General features: G+C 48.3%; 1 protein-coding gene across 3 annotated transcripts in view; it reads right to left on the bottom strand.

Moving 5' to 3' along the window:
- KNDC1 (kinase non-catalytic C-lobe domain containing 1) overlaps positions 1–23,316 on the bottom strand; it is a 69,118-nt gene that overhangs the window by 33,796 nt on the left and 12,006 nt on the right. For all 3 annotated transcript variants that reach the window (XM_051982801.1, XM_051982799.1, XM_051982800.1), the window contains exons 4-6: positions 11,933–12,079; positions 9,831–9,948; positions 6,494–7,338 (exon numbers count right to left, since the gene is read on the bottom strand). In XM_051982801.1, coding sequence (XP_051838761.1) covers positions 6,494–7,338; positions 9,831–9,948; positions 11,933–12,079 — 1,110 coding nt within the window. The remainder of the gene's footprint in view (positions 1–6,493; positions 7,339–9,830; positions 9,949–11,932; positions 12,080–23,316) is intronic.

Raw genomic sequence — 23,316 nt, 5'->3', positions numbered from 1 at the left:
CTGCAAGTCACAGACAAAAATGAGCCCAGCCATCATAGTTCAAGAAATCATAAACCAGGGGCAAAAGTAGAAATTGAAAGAATCTGTTGCCACCTTCTCGGACACCAAAATGAAAACTCTGGGAATACAGTAGCCAAAATCCAGATCCCAGGGCAAGGAAAAAACACTCAGCAAACAGGTAAAAAGAAAAAGTCCAAGTACCACCGAGCCAGTCAGGATCACACAAACCTTAGCAACCATCACTAAATAAATTAAGAGTTCAGAAGATTATTTTTAGGATTAGAATTATAACCAAGAATAACCTCATCTACAGAAGACCCTCCGGCATTCCTGATGATACCAGAGTTGAGTAGAAAATCTGACAGGATTCAAGAGAATCAGCATGAGAAAGTAATCTTGAGTGAAAAACTAGAAGGGACTAAACAAGATTAAATTGTTCCCATTCTTATATGCAGGATGATACATTTAACTCCTCAGAACTTTATCATCAGCTAGGGCTCCTAAGGGAATTTATTAAGACAGAGGAACTGAGTATGTTTCTATTTGATTGGGATGATCTCAAAAGAAGAATAGAAGAGTAAGTGAAATGCAGCAGGAGATGAGGGGAGAGGAAGAATGTAGAAAATTCTACCACATAAGTGGAGTGCTCAAGGGAGCATATAATGGACAGGACAGTAGCAGAGTAGGGAGAAAGCCAGAAATATTTTAACTTCACTTTAATATGGACTGGTTGAAGGAGGGTACACACACATCCAGGGCAGTGGAAAGGAATGGGGTTAAGGGAAAGAGTGGAAAAAGGATTAAAAAGGAGGATAAATTAAGGGAGACAATAGACAGAGACAAAAGAATCTCTTAAAGAGGGTATGGGGGAAAATGAAGGAAAAGTATAAGAGAATAGGATGGAAGGAAATACACAATAATTGTGAATGTGAATGGGATAAACTCACCACAAAATGGAAGAGGATAGCAGAATGTTAGAAAACAGAATCTTATCTTGTTTATAAGACACACACTTGAAACAAAAAGATATACACAAAGTTAAAATAAAGGACTGGAGCAGAATCTAGTCTGCTTCAGCTGAATTAAAAGGGCAAGAGTAACAATGAAGATTTTAGACAAAGCAAAAACTATAGATAATTAAAAGAGATGAACAGGGAAATTACAGTTTGCTAAAAAAAAAAGGTAGCAGAGACAATGAATTAATATCAATACTGAACATATAAGCACCAATTGTCTTAGTATCTAAATTCTTAAAGGAAAAGTAAAGGGAAATAAAGGAGGAAGAAATTTAGTAAAAATATTCTATGGGACTTGAATTTATCCCTCCAAGATCTAGATATAGCTAACCATAAAATAAGAAGTTAAAGAGATGAGCAGAGACTTTTAGCAAAGTTAGATATGATAGACTTCTAGAGATGATTAAATAGGAATAGAAAGAAATATACACATTTCTCAGCTATGCATATTAAAACTTCAAAATTGAGAAAGTTCAGATTAATGAATGGAGCATACAACTAAAAAAATTAGAAAAACAATGAATTAAAAAAAACTATCAAAATAGAAATTCTGAAAAAAAATCAAAGGAGAAACGAACAAAATTGAAAAAAAAAATTTAAATTCAAGAAATAAAACTAGGAACTTTTTTTTTTATGGGGAAAACATAATAAAATAGGTAAGTTAATTTGATTTAAAAAAACAAATTATCAGTATTATAAGTGGAAAATGTGAATTGTGAGTTCACAAACATGAATAAAAGTGATAATTAGATGCTATTTTTACCCAAATAGATGCCAATAAACCTAACACTCTAAATGAAATGAATAAATATTTACAAGAATATCTTTTTCACATTAACATGAAAGGAATATTTAAATAGCCATATCTTTAAAAAAGAAATTGAGCAAAGTGCAAATGAACTTCCAAAGTACAGGAAAAACTTAGGATAAGATGGACTTCCAATGAAAGTCTCCCAAACAGATCAAGTAATTTCAATGCTATGTAAACTTTGAAAACAATTGATAAAGGAGTCCTGCCAAATTCTCTTTATGATATGAATATGGTCTTGATACCTAAACCAGGGAAAGTCAAAACAGAGAAAGAAAAGAATAAACAGCTTTCCTTAGTGAATATTGATGAAGAATTCTAAATAAAAAACTAGTGAGGACATAATAGCATCATATCACAAAAATCATTTATTATGACTAAGTTGGATTTGTACCAGGAATTCAGGACCGATTCAATATTAGGAAAACTATAAGCATAATAGACCATATTAATAACAAAAAGAAGAAAAGCATAGGATGACTTTAATAAGTGCAGAAAAAGTTTTTTTAATACAAAAACCAATATTCACTTTGTTTAAAAAAAAAAAAAACACAACACTAGAAAGAACAGGAATAAATAGAGCTTTCCATAAACTGATAAGCTGTATCTATCTAAAACCAAGAGCAAGCATTATCTATAAAAAAGATAAGCTAGAAGCCTTTCCATTAATATTAAGGATGAAGCAAGGAGGTCCATTATCAACATTACTATTCAATATTGTACTAGAAATTGTAGCTATAATAAAAAAGGTAAAAATAAACATGAAGAAAAAATAAAATTATAACTTTTTTTTTTGCGGATGGTATGATGAGATATTTAAAGAACCCTAGAGAACTCATCAACAAACTAATTGATGCAATGAACAACTTCAGCCAATTGAAGGATATAAAAGAAAACCACACATATCAGCATTTCCATGTATTACCAACAAATCCAACAGGAAGAGAAAAAGGAATTACATTTAAAATAACTACAAATAGTATAAAATATTTGGAAGACTACGTGCCAAGACACACACAGGCCCTGTAGAAACATGATTACAAAACACTTCATGCAGATATAGATGGCTTTAAATAATGGGAGAAATAATAATTGCACAGGGAAAGGTCAAACCAATATAATAAAACATGACAATGCTGTCTAAATTAATTTACTTATTAGAAAAAAATAACAAAAATTCATCTGGAGGAACAAAAGATCAAGAACATGAAGAGAATTAGAATGTGTGTGTGTGTGTGTGTGTTAAATGCAAGGAAAGGAAGTCTGGAAGTATGAGATCTCACACTATTCTACAAAGTGGAAATCGTTAAAACAAACTTGATACCAGATAAGAAAATGAATGACTGATCAATGGAATAGATTAGGCATACAATATACAGAAATAAATGAGCACATAACCTAGTGTTTGATAAACACAAAGGTCACAGCTATTGAGACAAGAACTCATTATTTGACCACAAACATTTGGCAGAAACTAGGCATAGATGAACATCTCACACTATATGCCCAGTCAAGCTCCAAATGAATACATGATTTTGACATAAAGGGTGACAGTATAAGCAAGTTAGGGGAGCACTCGAAAAATTAACCTATCAGATTTATGGATAAAGAAGAAATGATGACCAAAAAAGAGATAGAGTGGCTCATGGGAAGTAAAGTGAATAATATAAAAGTAATTTTTTGAACAAATAAAATAAATGCAGATGAAATTAGAAGAAAAGCAGGAAATTATTTTGCAAGTGAGTTTTGCTGATAGAGGTTTCATTTTTAAAATATATAAGGAACAAATTTATGAAAATAAGAATCATTCTCCAATTGATAATCAAAGGTTATAAAAAGGCAGTTTTCAATGGAAGAAATTCAAGCTACCAATAGTTTTATGAAAACATGATCCAAATTACTGATAATTTTTATTTTTAATTTTTTGGAGGTAACTGGGGTTAAGTGACTTGCCCAAGGTCAGACAACTAGTAAGTATTAAATATCTGAGGTCAGATTTGATCTCAGGTCCTGCTGACTCCAGGGTTGGTGTGCTATCCATCTAGTTGCCCCCTAAATCACTGACAATTAGAGAAAATACCAGTTAAAACAATTATGAGGTCCCACCTCATACCTACCCATTTGCCTAAGATGACAAAAAAGGAACATGACAAATGCTAAAGGAGTGTGGAAAAATAAGCAGATTAATGCAGTGAATGAGACAGTTAAGGGGCACCATAGTGAATAGAGTACTGGCTCTGGAGTCAAGAAGGCTAATTATCCTGTGTTCAAATCTGGCCTCAGACACTTACTAGTTGTGTGATCCTGGGTAAGTTACTTAACCTTACTTGCCTCAGTTTCCCCATCTGTAAAATGTGCTAAAAAGGAAATGGCAAACCATTCCAGCATCTTTGCCAAGAAAACCACAAATGAGGTCACTAATTCCCTCTTTTTGAAATTACCCCATTTTGTCCTGTATAGAGCTTTTGGGTACATAATTGTTTAATTGTTTGCAGGTTATTTTCCCCACTGGACTGTGAGGTTCTTAAGGGCAGAGACTATATTTTGAGCAACCAGGCAGCATAGAAGATTCAGTATCAGGCCAGGAGTCAGGAGGATGTGAGTTCAAATCTAGCTGGCCTCAGTTAGTGTGTGACTCTGGCAAGTCATGAATCCCTGTTTACCTCAGTTTCCTTATCTATCAAATGAGCTGGAAAAGGAAACAGCAAACCAATCCAGTATCTTTGCCAAGAAAACCCCAAAGAGGGTCATGAAGAGTCCATAAAACATACAATGACCATCCAGCAAAAGCACCACTAGATCCGTTTTTCAAAGAAATCAAAGAAAAAGGGAAAGGATTCATATGAACAAAAATATTTGTAGTAGCTTTTGTTGTTGTGGGAGAGAATTCGAGACTGAGGGGATGTCTTGGGAAACGGCTGAACAAGCTGTGGTCTATGAATATGTTGGGATATCTCTGTGCTGTAAGAAATTATGAAGGGGATGACTGTAGGAAAAACCTTTGGAAGATACAGAAGGGGATACAAAGTGAAGTGGGCAGAAATTACGAGAACAAGATGTGCAGTTACTCATGATGAAAAATGCTATCCACCCCCAGAGAGTGTTGAAGCTTCTCTCTTCATTCTTTCATTCCTGACCTCCCTCCCTCCTTTTTCCTTCCTTCCTTCGTTCCTCTCTCCCTTCTTCCTTCCCTTCCTTCTTTTCTCTTTTCTCTCTCTCTTTTGTTCCTTTTTAAATAATTGGGAGAAATATTAATTACACACTAATAGCTGAGCCAATATAATAAAAACGACACTGCTACTTAATTTATTCATTCAGCACCATAACAATCAAACTATTAAAGAATTATTTTATAGAGCTAGAAAAGTAACAAAATGTATATGGGGAAATAAATGGTCAAGAACATCAAGTCAATGAAAAAACTGTGAAGGAAAGGGTCTCGTACCGTTTCTCAAACTACACGTGTACATAGCAATCATCGTTAAAACAATTTGCTTTGGCCCACCATTTACCCAGCTGTGTCTGAGTTAAAACACTAGGTTTTTCCATATTCCCTGCTTCTCTTCTAATTTTAGCTGCATTGGGGTTTTTTGGTGCAGTGTAATCAGAATTGTCTTTTGTCTTTGCTGCCCTTCGTGGCTAACCTCCTTGAGAAGGCCATCGACAGGCGCTTCCACTTCCTTTCTTCTCATTCTCTTCTTCACTCTCTACAGTCTGACTCCCAACCTTATTATCCAGCTCTCTCCAAAGTCATTAATGTCCGTGTCCAGGGGAGCATCTGATCTGTGCTTTCTAGGCTGTCTCTTCTGGGGAAGCCGGTGCTATCAGAAGGCTCCTGTGGCACACCAGGCCCGAGTCAGGAAAACTCCTCTTTGGGAGTTCAAATCTGACCTCGGACTTAAAAGCCGGGTGACCCTAGGCAAGTCCCTGCCCCCTGTTTGCCTTAACTTCTTCATCTGTAAAATGAACCGGGGAAGGAACTGGCCAGCCCCTCCGGGGTCATGGGAGAAAAACGACTGAATAAAAACAAACATAAGAATGGTCACCCAGTCAATGTGGGTCTGAGGAGAGGCTCCGAGCCACCTTCCTACCTCCCTGGCCAGCACCTCTCTAGTGAGTAAAAATAGGGATTTACTGACTTTGGCTGTAGCCTTCCGAGAGGTCAGCAGCATGGCGTCCGAAGGAAGGGAGGACTACACTGACCGAAGAGCCAGCCCCCGGCTGCTCCATAAATCCACGGCTTCAGAGCTGGGATGGGGGTTTGGAGCGGGCCTGAACTCGCTGGACTCCCCGGCAGGATTTAGAGCTTTTGTTTCCCAAGGAGCCTGACACAGGCCTGGGGACCGGCCCCTGGGAAGGGCCCAATTAGAGCCTCTTGGGAGCCAACTGGACTGGATGGACGTGACTGTCAGGAGGGCTCTTCGGGGCCCCGGGACTCAGCCTGTTGGGGAAGCTCGCTGGCTCCCACTTTCTGTGGGTGTCAGAGCCTGGGCCAGAGTGCCTTCTGGGACTTCCTTGGGATGGGGAGACATTTCTCCTGTGACCCCAGGACCTGAACCCAGGTGGCCCCAGGCTGGTGCTTACCCAGACACATGGAGGAGCTGTCCAGGGTTCTGGGCCTCCCTCCCCCCACCTCCAGGACCCACGTGGCAACCGCAAGTTATCCTACCTGCTCACCACCGGCACCATCCAGCGCTCCGCCTCCCGGGCTGTGTTCTTCCTGACTGCCCGCCATCCCCGCGTTCTCCGGGGGGCCCGTGTTCCCTGGGGGGCCTGTGTTCTCTGGGGAGGCCCGTTCTGCCCCAGGATTCATCCTTAAGTTCGGATCCTGCGGCGCGTTTCTGCTGGGTCCTTCAGGAGCCTCCGCGTTGGCCGGTGTTTCTGTGCCATCAGGAGCCGCTTCTCTAGGCCCAGGCCGAGCCCGCTTCTCCCCGTGGCCTCCACTGCCGCCGTCGCACCCCTCGCCACCTCCTCGAGCGCCGGTGGCTCGCTCCCGCGGGGGAGACCGGGACCTCTCCCCAGGGGGGTCGGCCAAGCGCTCGGACCTAAGTCGGTGCTTGGCTTGGGCCTTGATGGGGAAAGAGCCATTTTTCCCCTCTGGGAAGATCTTCCTGTAGTCTGGAGGAAAGAATTCCGAGGCAGGGGGCTGAGTCTTCCTGGTCAGAGACCCCCCGGCGGTCAAGGACACGCAGAAGTTGTTGGACTCGGGGGCCTCCATGAGGAGGCGCGGAAACGTCTGGATTTTTCTCAGGCGGCTTTTCTTCAGGAGCCCCCTGTCCGGGTCACTGTGGGAGTAGCCCGAGTCCAGGAAGAAGCTGGCCAGCTTTTCCTTCGAGAAGCTCTCTCGGTCATCTTTGTCGCCGGCCAGAGGCCTCGGAGGCAGGCTTCTCTGGGCCGTGGAGCCGCCGTCCCCACCCTGCGGGTCTGCTCCGGCAGGGGCGTCCCCCTCCGAGCGCTTCTCCTCCAGCTGGGTCCTGGGGCCCGTCCTCCCCCTCCACATGTTCTCATTCACATCTGCGGGACAAACATGGAGAGCTGCAAGAGACCGGGGTCGCTCCCACGGGCAGAGGTGGGGCTCCAGGCCCATACAGTCCCTCTTCCTCTGCCCCCAAACATCTGCAGGTAAGCCCACCACTGGCTGCCCTGACTGCTCCCTCACCCGAAGGGCTCTCCCCGTCCCTCAGACTTCCTGGGGCTCGCCCTAGCCAGGGAGGCAAGGCCGTGGCTGCTGCAGTGGCTCCGGGGGGCCCTGCCTGAGCCTTCAGTGCCCTCTGAATGCCGGGGCCCCCAAGATCTATCCCGGAGCTTCTCCCCAGGGAGGGAGTGTGAGGACGGATAATGTGGCTCCTGCTCGTCCCCCAGTGAAACATCTCCCATCCCTGGGGCTCTCACGCAGGGACTCACAAGTGCCACAGAAAGGCCCACGGGGCCAGTGCTGGACACTTCCCTTGTCACGCTCCCTTCAGGCCCCTTCAAGTGAGCTTTGTTAGGCTGGGGGAGACCGGGGTGTGGTGGGAGGCAGAGAGCAGGGAGGGGCCGGAAAGGGGAGGGCTGGTATGGGCCAGTCTGCAAGAGAAAGAAGGACCTGGCCCACAGGCAGCTCTGCCGGGACCAGAATCTGGGACCAGGAAGGAACGAGGGGGACAGAGCAGATGGGTAAGAAGGCTCGGAGCCCAGAGACTCCACGCTGCCCCGGGACTCCACGCTGCCCCGGGACCCCATGCTGCCCCCAGGACCCCACGCTACCCCCGGGACCCCACGCTACCCCCGGGACCCCACGCTACCCCCGGGACTCCACGCTGCCCCTGGACCCCATGCTGCCCCTGGGACCCCACGCTGCCCCCGGGACCCCATGCTACCCCCGGGACTCCACGCTGCCCCGGGACCCCATGCTGCCCCCAGGACTCCACAGTGCCCCCGGACTCCACGCTGCCCCGGGACTCCACGCTGCCCCGGGACCCCACGCTGCCCCCAGGACCCCACGCTGCCCCCGGACTCCACAGTGCCCCCGGACTCCACGCTGCCCCCAGGACCCCACGCTGCCCCGGGACCCCACGCTGCCCCCAGGACCCCACGCTGCCCCCGGACTCCACGGTGCCCCCGGACTCCATGCTGCCCCCAGGACCCCACGCTGCCCCCGGACTCCACGGTGCCCCCGGACTCCACGCTGCCCCCAGGACCCCACGCTGCCCCCGGACTCCACGGTGCCCCCGGACCCCACGCTGCCCCGGGACTCCACACTGCCCCGGGACTCCACGCTGCCCCTGGGACCCCACGCTGTCCCCGGGACCCCACGCTACCCCCGGGACTCCACGCTGCCCCTGGACCCCATGCTGCTCCCGGGACCCCACGCTACCCCCGGGACCCCACGCTGTCCCCGGGACCCCACGCTACCCCCGGGACCCCACACTGTCCCCGGGACCCCACGCTACCCCCGGGACTCCACGCTGCCCCTGGACCCCACGCTGCTCCCAGGACCCCACGCTACCCCCGGGACCCCACGCTGTCCCTGGGACCCCACGCTACCCCCGGGACCCCACGCTGTCCCCGGGACCCTACGCTACCCCCGGGACCCCACGCTGCCCCCGGGACCCCACGCTGCCCCTGGACCCCATGCTGCTCCCGGGACCCCACGCTGTCCCCGGGACCCCACGCTACCCCCGGGACCCCACGCTGCCCCCGGGACCCCACGCTGCCCCTGGACCCCATGCTGCCCCCGGGACCCCACGCTACCCCCGGGACCCCACGCTACCCCCGGGACTCCACGCTGCCCCCGGACCCCACGCTACCCCCGGGACCCCACGCTACCCCCGGGACCCCACGCTGCCCCGGGACCCCACGCTGCCCCTGGACCCCATGCTGCTCCCAGGACCCCACGCTACCCCCGGGACCCCACGCTGTCCCTGGGACCCCACGCTACCCCCGGGACCCCACGCTGTCCCCGGGACCCCACGCTACCCCCGGGACCCCACGCTGCCCCCAGGACTCCACAGTGCCCCCGGACTCCACAGTGCCCCCGGACTCCACGCTGCCCCCAGGACCCCACGCTGCCCCCGGACTCCACGGTGCCCCCAGACTCCACGCTGCCCCCAGGACCCCACGCTGCCCCCGGGGCCTCTGGTCTTCCCCTCCCAAGAAGCCTGAATTGGGGCACGTGGTGCAGGGCCCAGAGCAGAACTCGGGACTCTGTCCCTCTCCCCTGCCCCAGCCGAGGGGTCCACAGGCCTCTCTCTTCGGGCTAGGGGAAAGGAGGGACACCCATGCTGATGTCTAGCAGCTCGCAGCAGGGAGAATCCCCAGACCAATCTCCTCACGAGCCCTTGCCCATCTGGGAAGACTCTTCAAGGAGCTTCCCCAAGGACCAAGGGCACCTCTCCGGGGAAGAGTGCCGAGCCAGCCCCACGCCCTCACGCCTGCCTCACTTTCCCCAGCATGCTCCCGACTTTCCCCAGCGTGCTCCCGACTTCCCTAGCTCCTCTGTGGCAGGTGCCCGGGGTGCTTTTTACCTTGAAAAGTCCCGAAGGACTCGATGGAAAGCACTCTTCTCCCGACGGCGGACAGGTCTCGGCAGATCTGACAGGAGGAGGCCGCCTGCACCTTCCCCTCACACAGGGCGATGATGCTCTAGACGGAAGGCAGAGACAAAGGCAAGCTCTCCCAGCCGCCTTTGCCATGACACAACGGGAAGCTGATGGGCTCACGGCAACGGCGGGCCATCCACACTGGGGGTCTCTCCTCGGGACCCCCCTCCCCACCACAACAACCCTGCCCACAGCATGCCAACAAGTCCTGGGAGGAGTCTCAGTGGTCAGTCCTGGCTTGGCGGCTCAAGCCAGGGTCTTTAGCCCCTTTGGGCAGCCGGAGGGGGGGGCAGGGCTAATGCAGACCGCGCTCCCGGCCAGGGCCCCAGGAGAACTTGTGGAGGAGAGGAATGGAGCCCTGGAAGGGCGGCCATCCTCGAGGCCACTGGGACCCTGGCAGGGGAGCCCCCGCTTCACAGGTAAGGGGGAGAGCGTGAGGAAGGTGGCCATTTCCCATAAGCCTCTTTCTTGTGTCAGCATCGTATCAGGTTCGAGACGAAGTCTGAGAGTCAGAGAGCAACCCGGGAAACATGCTTGGAGGAAACGTGCTGACGAGCGCTCCCGGGACATCCAACCCCGCTGGTTGGGCGCAGAGGAGGCAGCCGGTGCGTCCCGTGCCGTAATGTCGCTGCCGGGCTCGGGCGAGGCTTCCCGCGGAGGAGCGCACGACCCCCTGGCCGGAGAGGGCTCGCGAGCATTGGGCACGAAGGCCCCGGGCACCGTCTGGTCCAGCGCTCGTGACCCACCAGTGCATGCCAAAGTGGTCACTCCCCGCCCACAGTGGAGCAAACGGTCAAAGGATAGGAATGGCCGCTCGAGAGGGGGACACACTGTGCCCATCGCCTCGGTAACGAGCAGAGTTGGCGCGCTCCCTCGCGCTGCTCGGACAATTGGCCACGAGGAGGCTCGGCTCGGGCAGAAGTGGGGGAAAGCCGCCCCTCCTCCACCGATGGGAGAATTTGGCCTTCGGTTTTCTCGATTTGGGAATCTGGCGAGACGCAGCGAGTCTTAGACCCATCATATCCTTTGACCCAGTCGTTCCACTGTTGGGAATATACTCTGAAAGGGTTATGAAAAAGGACTACCTGCTCACAGAGTCTCACAGCAGCTTTAGGGGGATTGCAAAACCCTGGAAGCAACCTAAGCGTCCACCAACGGGGCAACGGTGAAATAAACTGAGGCCCATTCATGTCATGGAGACTCTAAGGCCAATGGGGCTGACCATGAAAGGCCTCTCTTTGTGACCACCTGCCAAGGGAGAAGAGCACAAGCACGAGAAGGAGCCTCCCCATGCCGGAGGACAGGCCCTGAGGGGGCTCAGGGAGTGAGGAGAGAATGAACGGACAAGTCTCACGGGGACCGGCCCATCACTGCTCACGTGGACCCTGGACGCCGAGGGGCAGCATACCCGGTTGTACACAAGCCCGCCCCGAGTCTTGGCCAAGGAACATTCTGGGCGTGGGTGGTCAGGATGAGGGGCCTCTCTAATCAGTCCCCAGGAGCATCTCGTCCATCAGGATGCGCCCAGATCAGGGCTGGCCAAATGGCTACGACCCCGGGGAGCAGAGCCACAGCCACCACTGGTCCCTGGGAGTGTTCCGCCGCCGCCGCCGCGCCTTGGACCGCCTCCCTCCAGTCTGTGGGCCCCGCTCCTACTGCGGAGCCCTCAGAACCTCCATTTTGGGTAAAGGAGCAGACGGGGCCTACCCTGGACTTCACCACTGCACCTGGGAGGCCTGCTCCCTCTGCCCTGGCGTCCCCCGTTCACTGGAGGCTTCTGTGCGGCTTCCAGTCTGAACTTCCCCATCCCAGGAGGCATCTTTCTCCCTTCCTCCTCTGGCTACCGCTTCGACCCTCCAGCTCCCTTTTGGGTGCCTCCGCATGAGAATGCGCCCCTTTGACTAGCTTGGTACCCCGGGGCTTCTTCCAGTGCTTGCCACAAACCAGGCATCTTGCACAAGCTTGCGGCTGGCTCCCAGGTACGCCCTCCTCCACCAACAGAGAGCCCTGCAGCCCGCTCCACTCACCTCAATGTCGGGCCTGCTACCGGGACTCTCCTCCTGCATCTGGTCCAGGAGGGTCTCCAGGTCCTTACAGAACTTTGGCTCTAGCTCAGGCTCTATCACATACTCAATGGCAGCTTTCAGGGTCGCCCCCAGAGAGTAGATGTGGGCCTGCAGAAAAGGCAAACGGGCTCGTTCAGCTGCAGCCGTTCTTCAAAGGCAAAAACCAGGCCCCAGCCCCTCCCAAACACAGGAACCAGCGTGCTCTTCCAGGCCCGGTTAATGACGAGCCCGGACCACTGTCCCAGGAGACCCTGCTGCAGAAGCCCACCATCAGCCCTGAGGGGAGGCAGGACCTCCTTGGGCAGAGCCTAAGAGGGCAAGATCCCTGCCGAGCAGCTTCCAGGTTCCAGCGGGCCTAAGGACCAGGGCTCCAACGTTACCACAACCTCCCGCGAACCAGAGGCCTGGATGCCCAATAGTCAGGGCTTCTCCGGCTGAAAGGACTCTGCACTACCCCACGAGTCTGTCACTGCAGCCTTTGGGAGTCTGGCTGTCAGCACGGGGGCTGCCGACCTAAGGGAGCCGAGACCCCCACGTCTTTAAGAGTGCTACCTGTCAGACCCACTGAGGCTCTGCTCTGCCCACTACCAGTCTGCACAATGGGGTTGGGGAGCTCCCATGATTTTAAAGATGGAATCCACAAGCAGGAGAGGTCGGTGGATCCCAGGTGTCCCAAGGACACAGCAGCAGGCACGGCCCATCCTGGGGGCCTCATCGTTGCCTCCTGAACAATCGAACTAGTGGCTAGGCTCAGCCTGCTTCAGATCTCTCCCCCTCCAGCCCACTCTCCACTCGGTCCCCAGGGAGCGGCCAGTGCGTCCTCTGCCATAATGTTGCCACCGCTCCCCAGTGCCCAGAGGGACTTTCCAGAAGTAAAGGTCTGAGCATCTTACCCGACTCTGTGGACTCCAAGGACTCCCTGTCCCCCTGGGCCAAAGTACAAAATGGCCTTCAAAACCCTGTGCTCTCTCCTACCTTTCCAGACTCTTTATTCCTGTTGATCCTCGGTCCCAGCCTTCTGGCTGTTCCACAAACAAGACCCCCCTGTCTCTCAGGTCTGGCCATTTTCTCTGGCCCTCCCCCGTGCTTGACACGTTCTTCCCTCTTTGTTTCAGATATTTCAGAGAATTGTGAGGAAAGTGCTCTGTGACTAAAGCACTGCGTACGGACCCAAAAGCCCCAGAAAAGGGTTCTCTGGCAAATGTCCAGACCTCTTCATGGGAGGATCCTGGATGTGATGGTGAGGCTGCTGCTGCAAGTCTCCTTCTTGCTAAGATTCGAGAAGATCAGACAAGGCTCCCGTGGCTTGATTTGGAAGGGGGAGCTGCAGAATGAAGCATCTCCTGGCTTCCTTTTTTTTTTTTTTTAATTAAAGCTTTTTATTTACAACGTATATGCATGGGTAATTTTTCCAACACTGATCCTTGCATAACCTTTTCCCCAAATTTTTCCCTCTTTCTCTCTAGCCCTCCCTTAGCTGGCAGGTATCCTGGCTTCCTCTAAGTCTCAACTAAAATCTCACCTTCTATAGGAAGCCTTCCCCAAACCCTCTTAATTCTAATCTCTTCCCTCTTTTGTGGCCCATTTATCCCACATTAAACTATCCCTGACCTCTCTCCACACAGCTGTTCAAGTCTTTCTGAAGCAAAAGTCTAACCACGTCACTTTCCTGCTAAGTAACACCTCCGTGTCCCCTCCCTGCTCCTCCTGGGAACCCGACTCTCCTCCGTCCTGTTCTGCCTGCACCCGGAAGGGTTGTCTAGCAGTACTGCATTTCCCAGCAAAGGAGACTGAGGAAGAGTCAGGAGAGAACAACAGAGAGCAGCAAGTCAAGGAGGGTGTCCAACCAAGTGTCAAAGAGGGGACTGAGGAAGAGTCAGATAGGAGAGAACGAGAAGATAACAGAGAGCATCAAGAAGAGGAGTATGTCCAACAAAGTGTCAAAGAGGGAACTGAGGAAGAGTCAGATAGGAGAGAACAAGAAGACAACAGAGAGCACAAGAGGATGTCCAATAAAGGGTCAAAGACTACAGAGCTTAAGGAAAATGCGAATTTAGGAAAGGCCTTTGGGTCTGACAAATAGAGATCATTTGTGTCAACAACAGAGAGCATCAAGAAGAGGAGTATGTCCAACAAAGTGTCAAAGAAGGGACTGAGGAAGAGTCAGAGAGGAGAGAACGAGAAGATAACAGAGCATCAAGAAGAGGAGTATGTCCAACAAAGTGTCAAAGAGGGAACTGAGGAAGAATCAGCAATTCTAATTGAACCCAGGGTGTAGAGTTAAAGGAGTGAGAGACTGTGTGGGAAATACAGCAGTCTGAACAAGATAGATCTCACAACATTAATTATTGTCATTCCTGTTGTTTAATCATGATATTATAGGCAATTTATATCATGTAAATGCAGAACACTTTCGAACTGCTAAATGCTGAATATTATTAATTGCTATGGACAAAAACATTTAGTTTTATGTTCTAAAGAGCTATTTGTGCAACCCTGACTTTTCTATTTCAATAAACAACAGATGTACCAAAAAAAAAAAAGAAGAGTGAGAGAAGAGTAAGTGAAGGCACCTATTGTAGATGGCCACACAATGGAGGAAATGTGGATAAATGAGGGGTTTTTGAATATGGAGGAGACAAAGGGCATGTCTGTGGACAATAGAGAAGCAGCCAACAGAGAGAGGAGAGATAAGTGAGAGACTGGAGTGGAGGGGCAATCTGCTGGGGAAAATGAGACGGAATAGCTTCAAGTGTGCAGGTAGAAGTCTAAGCCTTGTCAAGGGCCAACCCATTGTGTAAAACTGGGATGCAAAGTAAGAGAAAGGAACAGAAGGTATCTGAGTGATCTGAGATGAAGAGGAGGAGGAGAGCATGTTCTCGACAATGACCTCAGTAAAATAAGGGACAAGGTTCTCAGCTGAATACAGTGGGAGAAGAGAACACAGGAAATCTGAGGAGGAATGAAAAGGTTTGGAAGAGTTACTATGGAGAGCTGGAGAGTGAATTAATTAGGGAGGGATAGATGGGTTGTCTAGCAGTACTGAAGGCCCACTTGTGGTTGTGTAACATAAATCCGTAGTAGATCTGGTAAGGATGGTTACATGATTTTCTCCACCCTCGTTCAGCAATGGCAGCGATCCAAGGCTGAGGCTTGCCAAGACAAGGATGGTGACATACGGAGGTGGTGAAGGTGGGGAAAGGAAGAGAGAATGGTTAGTGCAGAAGTGACAACTTGGGAGAAAACTGAGGGGTCAAGATTTTGAAAGTTGGGGTGTTAGTGAAAAACAAGATTTGGAAATGCCAAGATAGGAATGGTAAGCCTGCAGAGGTGGTAGATAAGGCATTTTCAGAGTTCTTCAAGGTGAAAGTGGTGCATTTTTGGGCAATGACAATATCAAAGAGCAAAAGTAAGATAGTGGAGGAATAGCTCTTGTGAAATAAGCTGAAAAATTGGAAGGCTGAGGGTGTATCAACATATTTATTGAAATCTCTTAGTGAAAGGAGAAAATCTGGGGAGAAGAGGGAGATTTTGAGACAGGCATTGAGCTCACTGGGTAAAGAAGGGAGTGTCCTGGAGGTGAGTCAGCTTCCAGAATTTGGATTGTATGGTAGAAAGGGCAGAAGCTTGATAATCCAGGTTTTTTGGTTCTTTTTTTTTTTTTGCAACCTGGGCAAGCTACTTTAGCTCTAGGTGCTATAGGCAACTCCCTTGGATTTATTTAGTAAGTCAGAGAGGTACCAGAAAGGGGAAATCACAGAGCCTTGTGTATCTGTATCATTGCTAGCACCTAGAGCGTGATAAAGTCACCTAGTGTAAAGGACAAAGAGGGTCAAAGAGATCCTTGGGGAACAGTCCTCCACATTAGGGAATGGGGTATGAATAACGACTCAGACTAAGAAGCTGAGGAGAGGTCAGATGGGAAGAGGAAGTAAGAGAGAGGAGTCAGCGTAATGAAAAAATGGGAAGTTAGAGTTGGGGTGGTCAAGAATGTAGCTAATATCAATACTTGAGCTAAATCAAGAAGGAAGTTTTAAATCTAATCAAAGTTTGAATGAGGAGATCTTCAGAGGTGGAACTAGAGTTGTGTCAGACAGTAAAAGGTTGAGGAATTAATGGGAGACAGGAAAACAAAGATGGGGAGGTTGCTGGTTCTCCTAAGAATCTGGGAAAAGGAGAGATAGAGAATGAAAATCTGAAAGGTGGTCAGGATCAAGGGAAGGATTTTTCTAAATAGTGAGGAGCACTGGGGCATGTTTGTATGCATCGGGGAAGAAGCCAATGGATAAAGAGAAACGGCAGAGTAAAGGGGAAGGTGGGCAAGGGAGCAAGATCTTGGAGAAGATGGAAAGGGTTGGGGTGAACAAGCAGAGGGTTTAGTGTTGGTAATAAGGACCCCTTTCTCTCCCCAAATGGCACAAGGGATGTAGGAATGGGGCAGGCTTAGTCAGAGTATTTGAATAAGTCTTGGAGAGAAGGTGTCACAGATCATGTGCTCACTCTTTTTGGTAAAATATGCTGAGAGGGGGAGTGAAGGAGAACCAGCCAGGGTTTTGCCAAGGCCTTGCCCACAATATCCTCTCACTAGATGCATGTGTCGATGGGGGAAGAGTGGTTGCCATGCTGCAGTGGGATATGTGCCAGATCAACCATCTGGCAAGATGGTGCCCAATCTCAGAGCAAGCAATTCCATGAAGAGTGTACTGCACTGTGGGAGCCCCAGAATTGGGCACAAGGACATTTTCTTCATTTTGTTCTATATCTTTATACTACCTACGTTTCCCTTTAGTTTCCATGGGTCAGCTGTGTTAGCCCTGACTAGGGTGGGGGGAAGTCACTATTCTGCACAAAGAAAAGACTCTTCCTGCTGGGCATCCAGTGCCAGTTTCTACCCAGAGCCTTTCCTGACTGCCAGGTGCCCTCTGTTGAAGCGGCTCTGTTTCAGGAAGAGGGAACATGAAGCAATGTCAATAAGGCTGAAGGAGAAGGAGCAGGATCCACTTTCTCGTCACTGGACAAGTCATTGTAGGCCATGCATTATTTGCTCCTTTGCCCTCTCCTAAAGTAGCATCAAATTAAGACTCTGACAGAAAGCAGAGCTCTATGGATGCAGAAACGAGGGGCCGAGACAGCTGAAGGAGACCCTGGCAGACTGGGTCTGGGTTCTGGCCCCCTTTGACTTCTCAAGCACTTACTACACTCCTGGGGAAGGTGTTGGAAGAGAGGCCCATAGCTTTGCCCTGATTTTAAAAGGGAATCTTTTAAAAAGGATCTTTCTTTAAAAAGGATCTCTCTTTCAATTTGGCTTTTGGCTTGGAGTGGTACTCCGGTCCCTTTGACCAGTTCCACGTAAGGTGCTTCTGAATGCAGGATGGACGCTGTACAAATTCCATGGATCTTTGGAAAGGGGAATAGCCCCAGGGGGCCAGGAGGGGCCAGGAGAAGGGCCAGCTAGAACTTAATAGGTGCCTACTCTAGACCAGGAACTGAAAACTCAAAGCCCAAAACAAAATGGTCCCCGCCCTCAAGGCCTTTCCGTTTTATCAGGTGAGATGTGTGTAGGTACAAACATGCACAAGAGAAAACCAGAATCACATCCATGGATCATCCAAAGGGGCAGGTTCGGCTTGGCCTTGTCTGGGAGCTGACATGAGCTGAATGCTTGAAGGAAGCAGGTGTTCTAAGAGGGAGACGTGAGAAGGGAGGGCCATTTCAGGCACAGGTGGGATTCACTGCCTGGGCAAAGGCATAGTTGTGGCAGATGGCACGGCATGTACACTATGTGAAGGGACCAGCTGGAGCCCGATTATCATGGGCTTTCCATGGCAAGCAGAGGATTTTATATTGATTCTTGTGGGTGATAGGGAGTCATAGGGGCTTCATGAGTGAGGGAGCAATGTGGGCAGACCTTCATTTGGCAACTGTGTGAGGAGTGAGCTGGGAAAGAGAGCGTGGTGGTAATGAAACGCCAGTCAGCCATTTGGGCCTCGTGAAAGGCTGCCATGAGACTGGATAGTGAAATAGGCACTCAAGATGGAGATGAGGTGAACTGGTAAGTCCAACGGTCCCAATGCAGGTACTGCAGGCAAAGGTCTTTAGTTTCCAGGGAAGGAAGAGCCCCCTTGTCTCCTAAATATGGCAGAGTGGGTGTTTTCAGGCCAGAGTGCCCGATTCGCCTTTTCTCCTTGGGATTTTGGCTTATACAAGTCAGAGGGTGAGTGGCACCCCAATCACGGAGTGAGCAGAAAGCAAATGTAGTGGGACTGACAGAAACATCCCAAATTTACTGCAGCAATACCGTGTGATGTTTGGTGTAGGTCTGAGAATAGCTCCTGGCACAAGAGAGGCACTGAGTAAATGCTGACTGATTGATTAGTGCCAATGGGGACAATGAGCAGCTTCTCTGGGTTCCCTCACCTTGATAGGGTTCTCCAAGACCTTGGCTCAGCAACATCCCCACCTCTGAGACACGGCTTTCTTTCTAAAGAAATACACTGAAGGAGTCATCCTTCCCTTGAATCCTTGCTGTGCCTCTCTACAAGACGAACGGCTCGGGCTGTCACCGTGGGGCCAGGGTCAAGCTTGCCCAGTGATGTTTCTACTGACCTAGCCTGGCAGTCCACAGTGAGGAAGCTTTCCCTTGAGCTGCGTCCATACAGACCTGCCTCCCTACAGACCTGCCTCCCTTTACAAGTAACTACTGGGGGGAATGCTGTGAATGATGGGAGCAGGCATTTTGCTTGCAAAATTTTGCAAAGTAGGCATGTACATGGCTATCAAGGAGGAAGAGAAGGCAAGAGAAGCTGCAGAGCTGCTCTCCTGCCAGTCATTCATCCTAGCCCCCAAGGATTAAGGTTCAAATGAATGCTCAGACGGATGCAGAGTGCTGAGAGCATGGAGAATGTCCTTTGGGTGGACTTCCACTGCTCTAGCTCAGAGGCATCATCTGGCATGTAAGCACCTTCACAGTTTGAGAAATCAAAGGGAATTTTATTAAAGGACTGAAGAGTAAAGAAAGAATTCAAGTAAAAAACTCTGAAAAAGGCACCTTTCAAAATGGGACATGTTCCCAAAGATCAAATGAGATAATGTTTGTAAAAAAGGCCTTATCACAATGTCTAGTACATAAGAAAAACTCAATAAATGCTTACTTCCTTCTCCCCCTTCCCTCTAAATGTGCTGTAGAGGAAACAACAGCATTTGGAGAGTCTGAAGATGAGTTCAAATTTTAGCTACATTACTTAAAACCTCTCTCAATTTACCTAACCTTTAATGGCATTCATTCAATTTTTTCATCTGTAAAATGGGAGGGAAGGAGAGTGTTGGATTAGATGGGCTCCAGTTGTAGAGCTTAGACCCTACAGAGATTTTCACACAATCCAAATAGACGAGTTTGCCTTTACCGTTCCTTCCTTCAACTCTTGAATTGCTCTTTGGGGCGCTTCCTCTACTAGCTCTGTCATGCTGCCCTCTATGGCACCTCCTCTCCTGTATTTCCTTTGGTGAGGTCGTTCTCCAGGGTGCTTTCTCCAAAGGCTCATCCAGGGCCTCAACTACTCAACTACTCAAACTACGGCCCGCGGGCCAGATGCGGCTGCTGAGGACGATTATTCCTCTCATCCAGGGCTATGAAGTTTCTTTATTTAAAGGCCTACAAAACAAAGTTTTTGTTTTTACTATAGTCCGGCCCTCCAACAGTCTGAGGGACAGTGAACCGGCCCCCTATTTTGAGGATCCCTGCCTCCTCTGCTTAGTGAGGGTGCTCTCCATGGTGCTGCTTCTCCTGTACCTCTAGTTACATTGCTGAGGGTGCTGTCCATGGTTCTGCTTCTCCTGCACATCCAGTTCCATTAGTGAGGTTGTTCTCCAAGGTGCCTCCTCCAGAAACTCCATGATGGCCCATCCTCTGCCTCCTGTTTAATGGCTAGGGTGCTCTCCATGGTGCTGCTTCTCCCGCACCTCTAGTTACATTGGTGAGGGTGCTCTCCATGGTGCTGCTTCTCCCACACCTCTAGTTACATTAGCGAGGGTGCTCTCCATAGTACCTCCTCCAGAAGCTCAAGGATACAGCTTGTTCTCATTTCCTTGAGGCTGCACTTCATACTTGATGGGTGAGGGTGCTTTGTGGTGCCTCCTGCTGCAGTTTTGTGTGGCTTCCATGGGCAGCACCGGGTATGGGGTTACAACCTCAGCAGTCATCTAGTCTGATCCTTTCTTGCTCCTCACCCTATTAAATCCCTCTACCTACCAATCTTCTGTCACCGTCTGGGATACATCAGTGATCTCATATTCAAGAAGAACTTGGTAAGGAGGAAGTTCTAGAGCAGCAAGGAAGCTCCCTCCCACCTGTGGAATCACTGAGGAGCAGCAGAATGGAAAATTTTAAACATTTGCCATAATATGACAAAATCTTCCAAATTCCCAAGGTATCAGGAAGGCAGAACTATTAGGTAGCCTTGTACATATTTAAGTTAACCAGGCCACCTGTCCATTAAACATGAGTTCTCCTCCCACAGAGTCCTGGCTCTAAGGATGCCAGACATCACAGAACTCAATGTGCCAACTCAGCCTTAGGATGCATCTGTCTCAGGGCTGCTCATATTTTCTCCCTCTGAAGGACATGTTTTGAGAAGTTCTGGTCCTGAGTTACTGTGATAGTCTCCCTAGTGTCCTGAAAAGATGTTCGGAACCCCCAAAGACACTCTTGTGGGAAGGAAAGAGGATAAATATTTCTTTTTGAAACAGTCCACGTGATGAGCCTAGCTGCTGCTGTGCCTTCATTAGCAAGCTTCCCGTGAACTCAGGGCACCACCAGAAAGGACCTTTTATCTGGAGAATTTTCTGTATTTTTCCCTCTTCACCCGTCTCCCCAGCAAAACAAAAATTAACTTTCCTAAAATCTATTCCAGACCAGTAGAGCTGAAGGTGATCTTTGAGGGTGACCTTTAGTTGAAAAATGAGGAACCCAAAGCCCAAAGGGAAAAAGCAGGCAAAACCTGGCATTACACAGAAGAAATTCTTTCAGGATATTTCATTCCCATGCATCAAGAGGGACAGAGGTATCAGTGGAAAGAGAACAAGCATCTTGTCCACAGCAACTACCAGCGGTACTCCAAAAAGCAAGAGGGCTATAAAACAATAAGCTGCAGAATGACTTACATGGATAACAAAAGTGACCTTGAGGATAGACAACACTTTAGCTTCTCTGCCCTGCCATCACTTCCAAACAGGATGATTTTAGGAGTTACAGAAAAATAGGCACCTGCTCCCACCAATCTTGCCTCCAAACACTGATGTCAACAAGCAGCCTGATTCCCACCATCAGAAGGCTTCTCCATATGGTCTGGCCACCTTCCATGTTGAGAGTGATACATAAGGAAAAGCAGGGTTGGAGAGAACTATGTGATGAAGCACTACAAAACATGACCAGAGAAATCATTTAAAAAATAAAATTCTCCTGGAGGAATAAATGGTCAAGAGTATCAAAGGAGTTAAAGAACGAAGGAAGGAAGTCGGCTTAGCAGTACCAGATTGCAAACTATACTAAAGAACCATTACTGTCAAAATGTGTGCTGGGTTAGAAATAAAGAGGGTGATCCATAGAATAGATTAGCTACACAACATGCAGATGTCGAAGAGCACAGTGGCCCAGTGTCGGAGAAACCCCCAATTTGCAGCTACTGGGTTAAGAACTCACTATTTAACAAAACTGGAAAACTGGAAAGCAGTTTGGTAGAAACTGAGTGCCAACCAATATCTTAGACTGTTAGCAAGTCAAGTTGCTACTGGGGACAGGATTTAGAACCAAATGGTGCTGTCACAAGCAAATTAAAGCAACATGGAGGAAACCATCTGGCACATCTGTAGAAAGGAAAGAGTTCATTACTAAACAAGAGGGAGATTCATAGAGGACAAAATGACCATTTTTGATTATATAAAATTAAATTTTTTGAAAAAGACCAATGAAGTTAAACTTTGAAGTAGAAAACTGGGGGAAATATTTGTAGCAAATTTCTCTGATAAATGTTTTATTTCTAGTATGCAAAAGTAATTGTGTCAAATGTATAAGAATTAGAGCCATTCACCACTTATTTTTTTTGTAGCAAGTTTCCTTAATAATTATTTATTTCTAATATCTATAAGTAACTGAGTCAAAGCATAAAAACCATTTATCAACTGATAAGTGGTTACAAGATATAACAGACAATTTTCGGAGAAAGAAATCCAAGCTAAAATGAGCCATATTTTAAAATGCTCTAGATCACTAATACTTAAGAGAAATACAAATTAAAACTCTCAAATATCATTTTGTACCTATCATAGTGACTGACAAAGAAAAATGACCAATGCTGGAGATGACATGGGAAAATAATGTGCTGTTGGTGGAGCTGTGAACTGGTCCAACCATTCTGGAAAGAAAGTCCCATCCTCCTTCAAAAAATTACTAAATTTTGCTTCCCTTCTAACCCAGTGATCTGTAATTAGGTCTGTATCCCAAAGAAATCAAAGAAAGAGGAAAAGAAGCCATATGTACAAAAATATCAACAGAAGCTCTTTTTGGGGCGGCAAAGAATTTGGAATTGAGGAGACATCGAGCAATTAGAGGATGGCTGAACAAATTGTGATAAATGAAGGCGATGTAATATTCATGTAGTCTAAGAATTAATAAAGAGGATAGTCTGAGAGAAACATGGGAAAACTTTTATCATCTGATGCAAATTGAAGGGATGAGAAGCAGGAGAATAATTTCTACAAGAGCAAGAATACTGTCAAGACTTAGGAACTTTGATTAGCTCAATGAGCAGCCACAATTCCAAAGTATTAATGATGAAACATGGGCAGCTGCCCACCTCCAGATGGAGAGTTGATGGACTAGAATGCAGACTGAGGAATCATTTCTTTGTCGCTCTCTCAACATGGCTAATACAGGAACTTGTTTTGCCTGATCATATACTTGGGATGCTTTTGTTTTTCTTTCTTTCTCAATGGGTGATAGGAAGGAATTGGGAAATGAAAATAAAGTTGAATTTATAAAAGAAAGAAAAGAAAAATACGAACTTCTAGGAAATGATGAGATAAAATTTCATAATGCTTAAATGAATCTCTGTCTCCATACTATATTTATGCCAAAAGAGCATATGGAGAAATCTTTTTATTTCAATAACGTAAATATATCCAGTGTGGAAATAACTAGATTTATTTCAGCAACAGCGGCCGACAATAATATCACCAAATAAAGGAATCTATTCTTCAAATGAAAATATTAAAGTTATTTTTGTTTAGTCCAGAGGGAAATGTCACCTTGTCTGTGACCCTGTTATTCCCACTCCTACCCCAGCCATAAC

Source organism: Antechinus flavipes, chromosome 2 (genome assembly GCF_016432865.1).
Source record: "Antechinus flavipes isolate AdamAnt ecotype Samford, QLD, Australia chromosome 2, AdamAnt_v2, whole genome shotgun sequence".
Taxonomy (NCBI): domain Eukaryota; kingdom Metazoa; phylum Chordata; class Mammalia; order Dasyuromorphia; family Dasyuridae; genus Antechinus; species Antechinus flavipes.
Note: the sequence above shows the minus strand (reverse complement) of the source record. Positions and strands in the feature narration are given on the sequence as shown.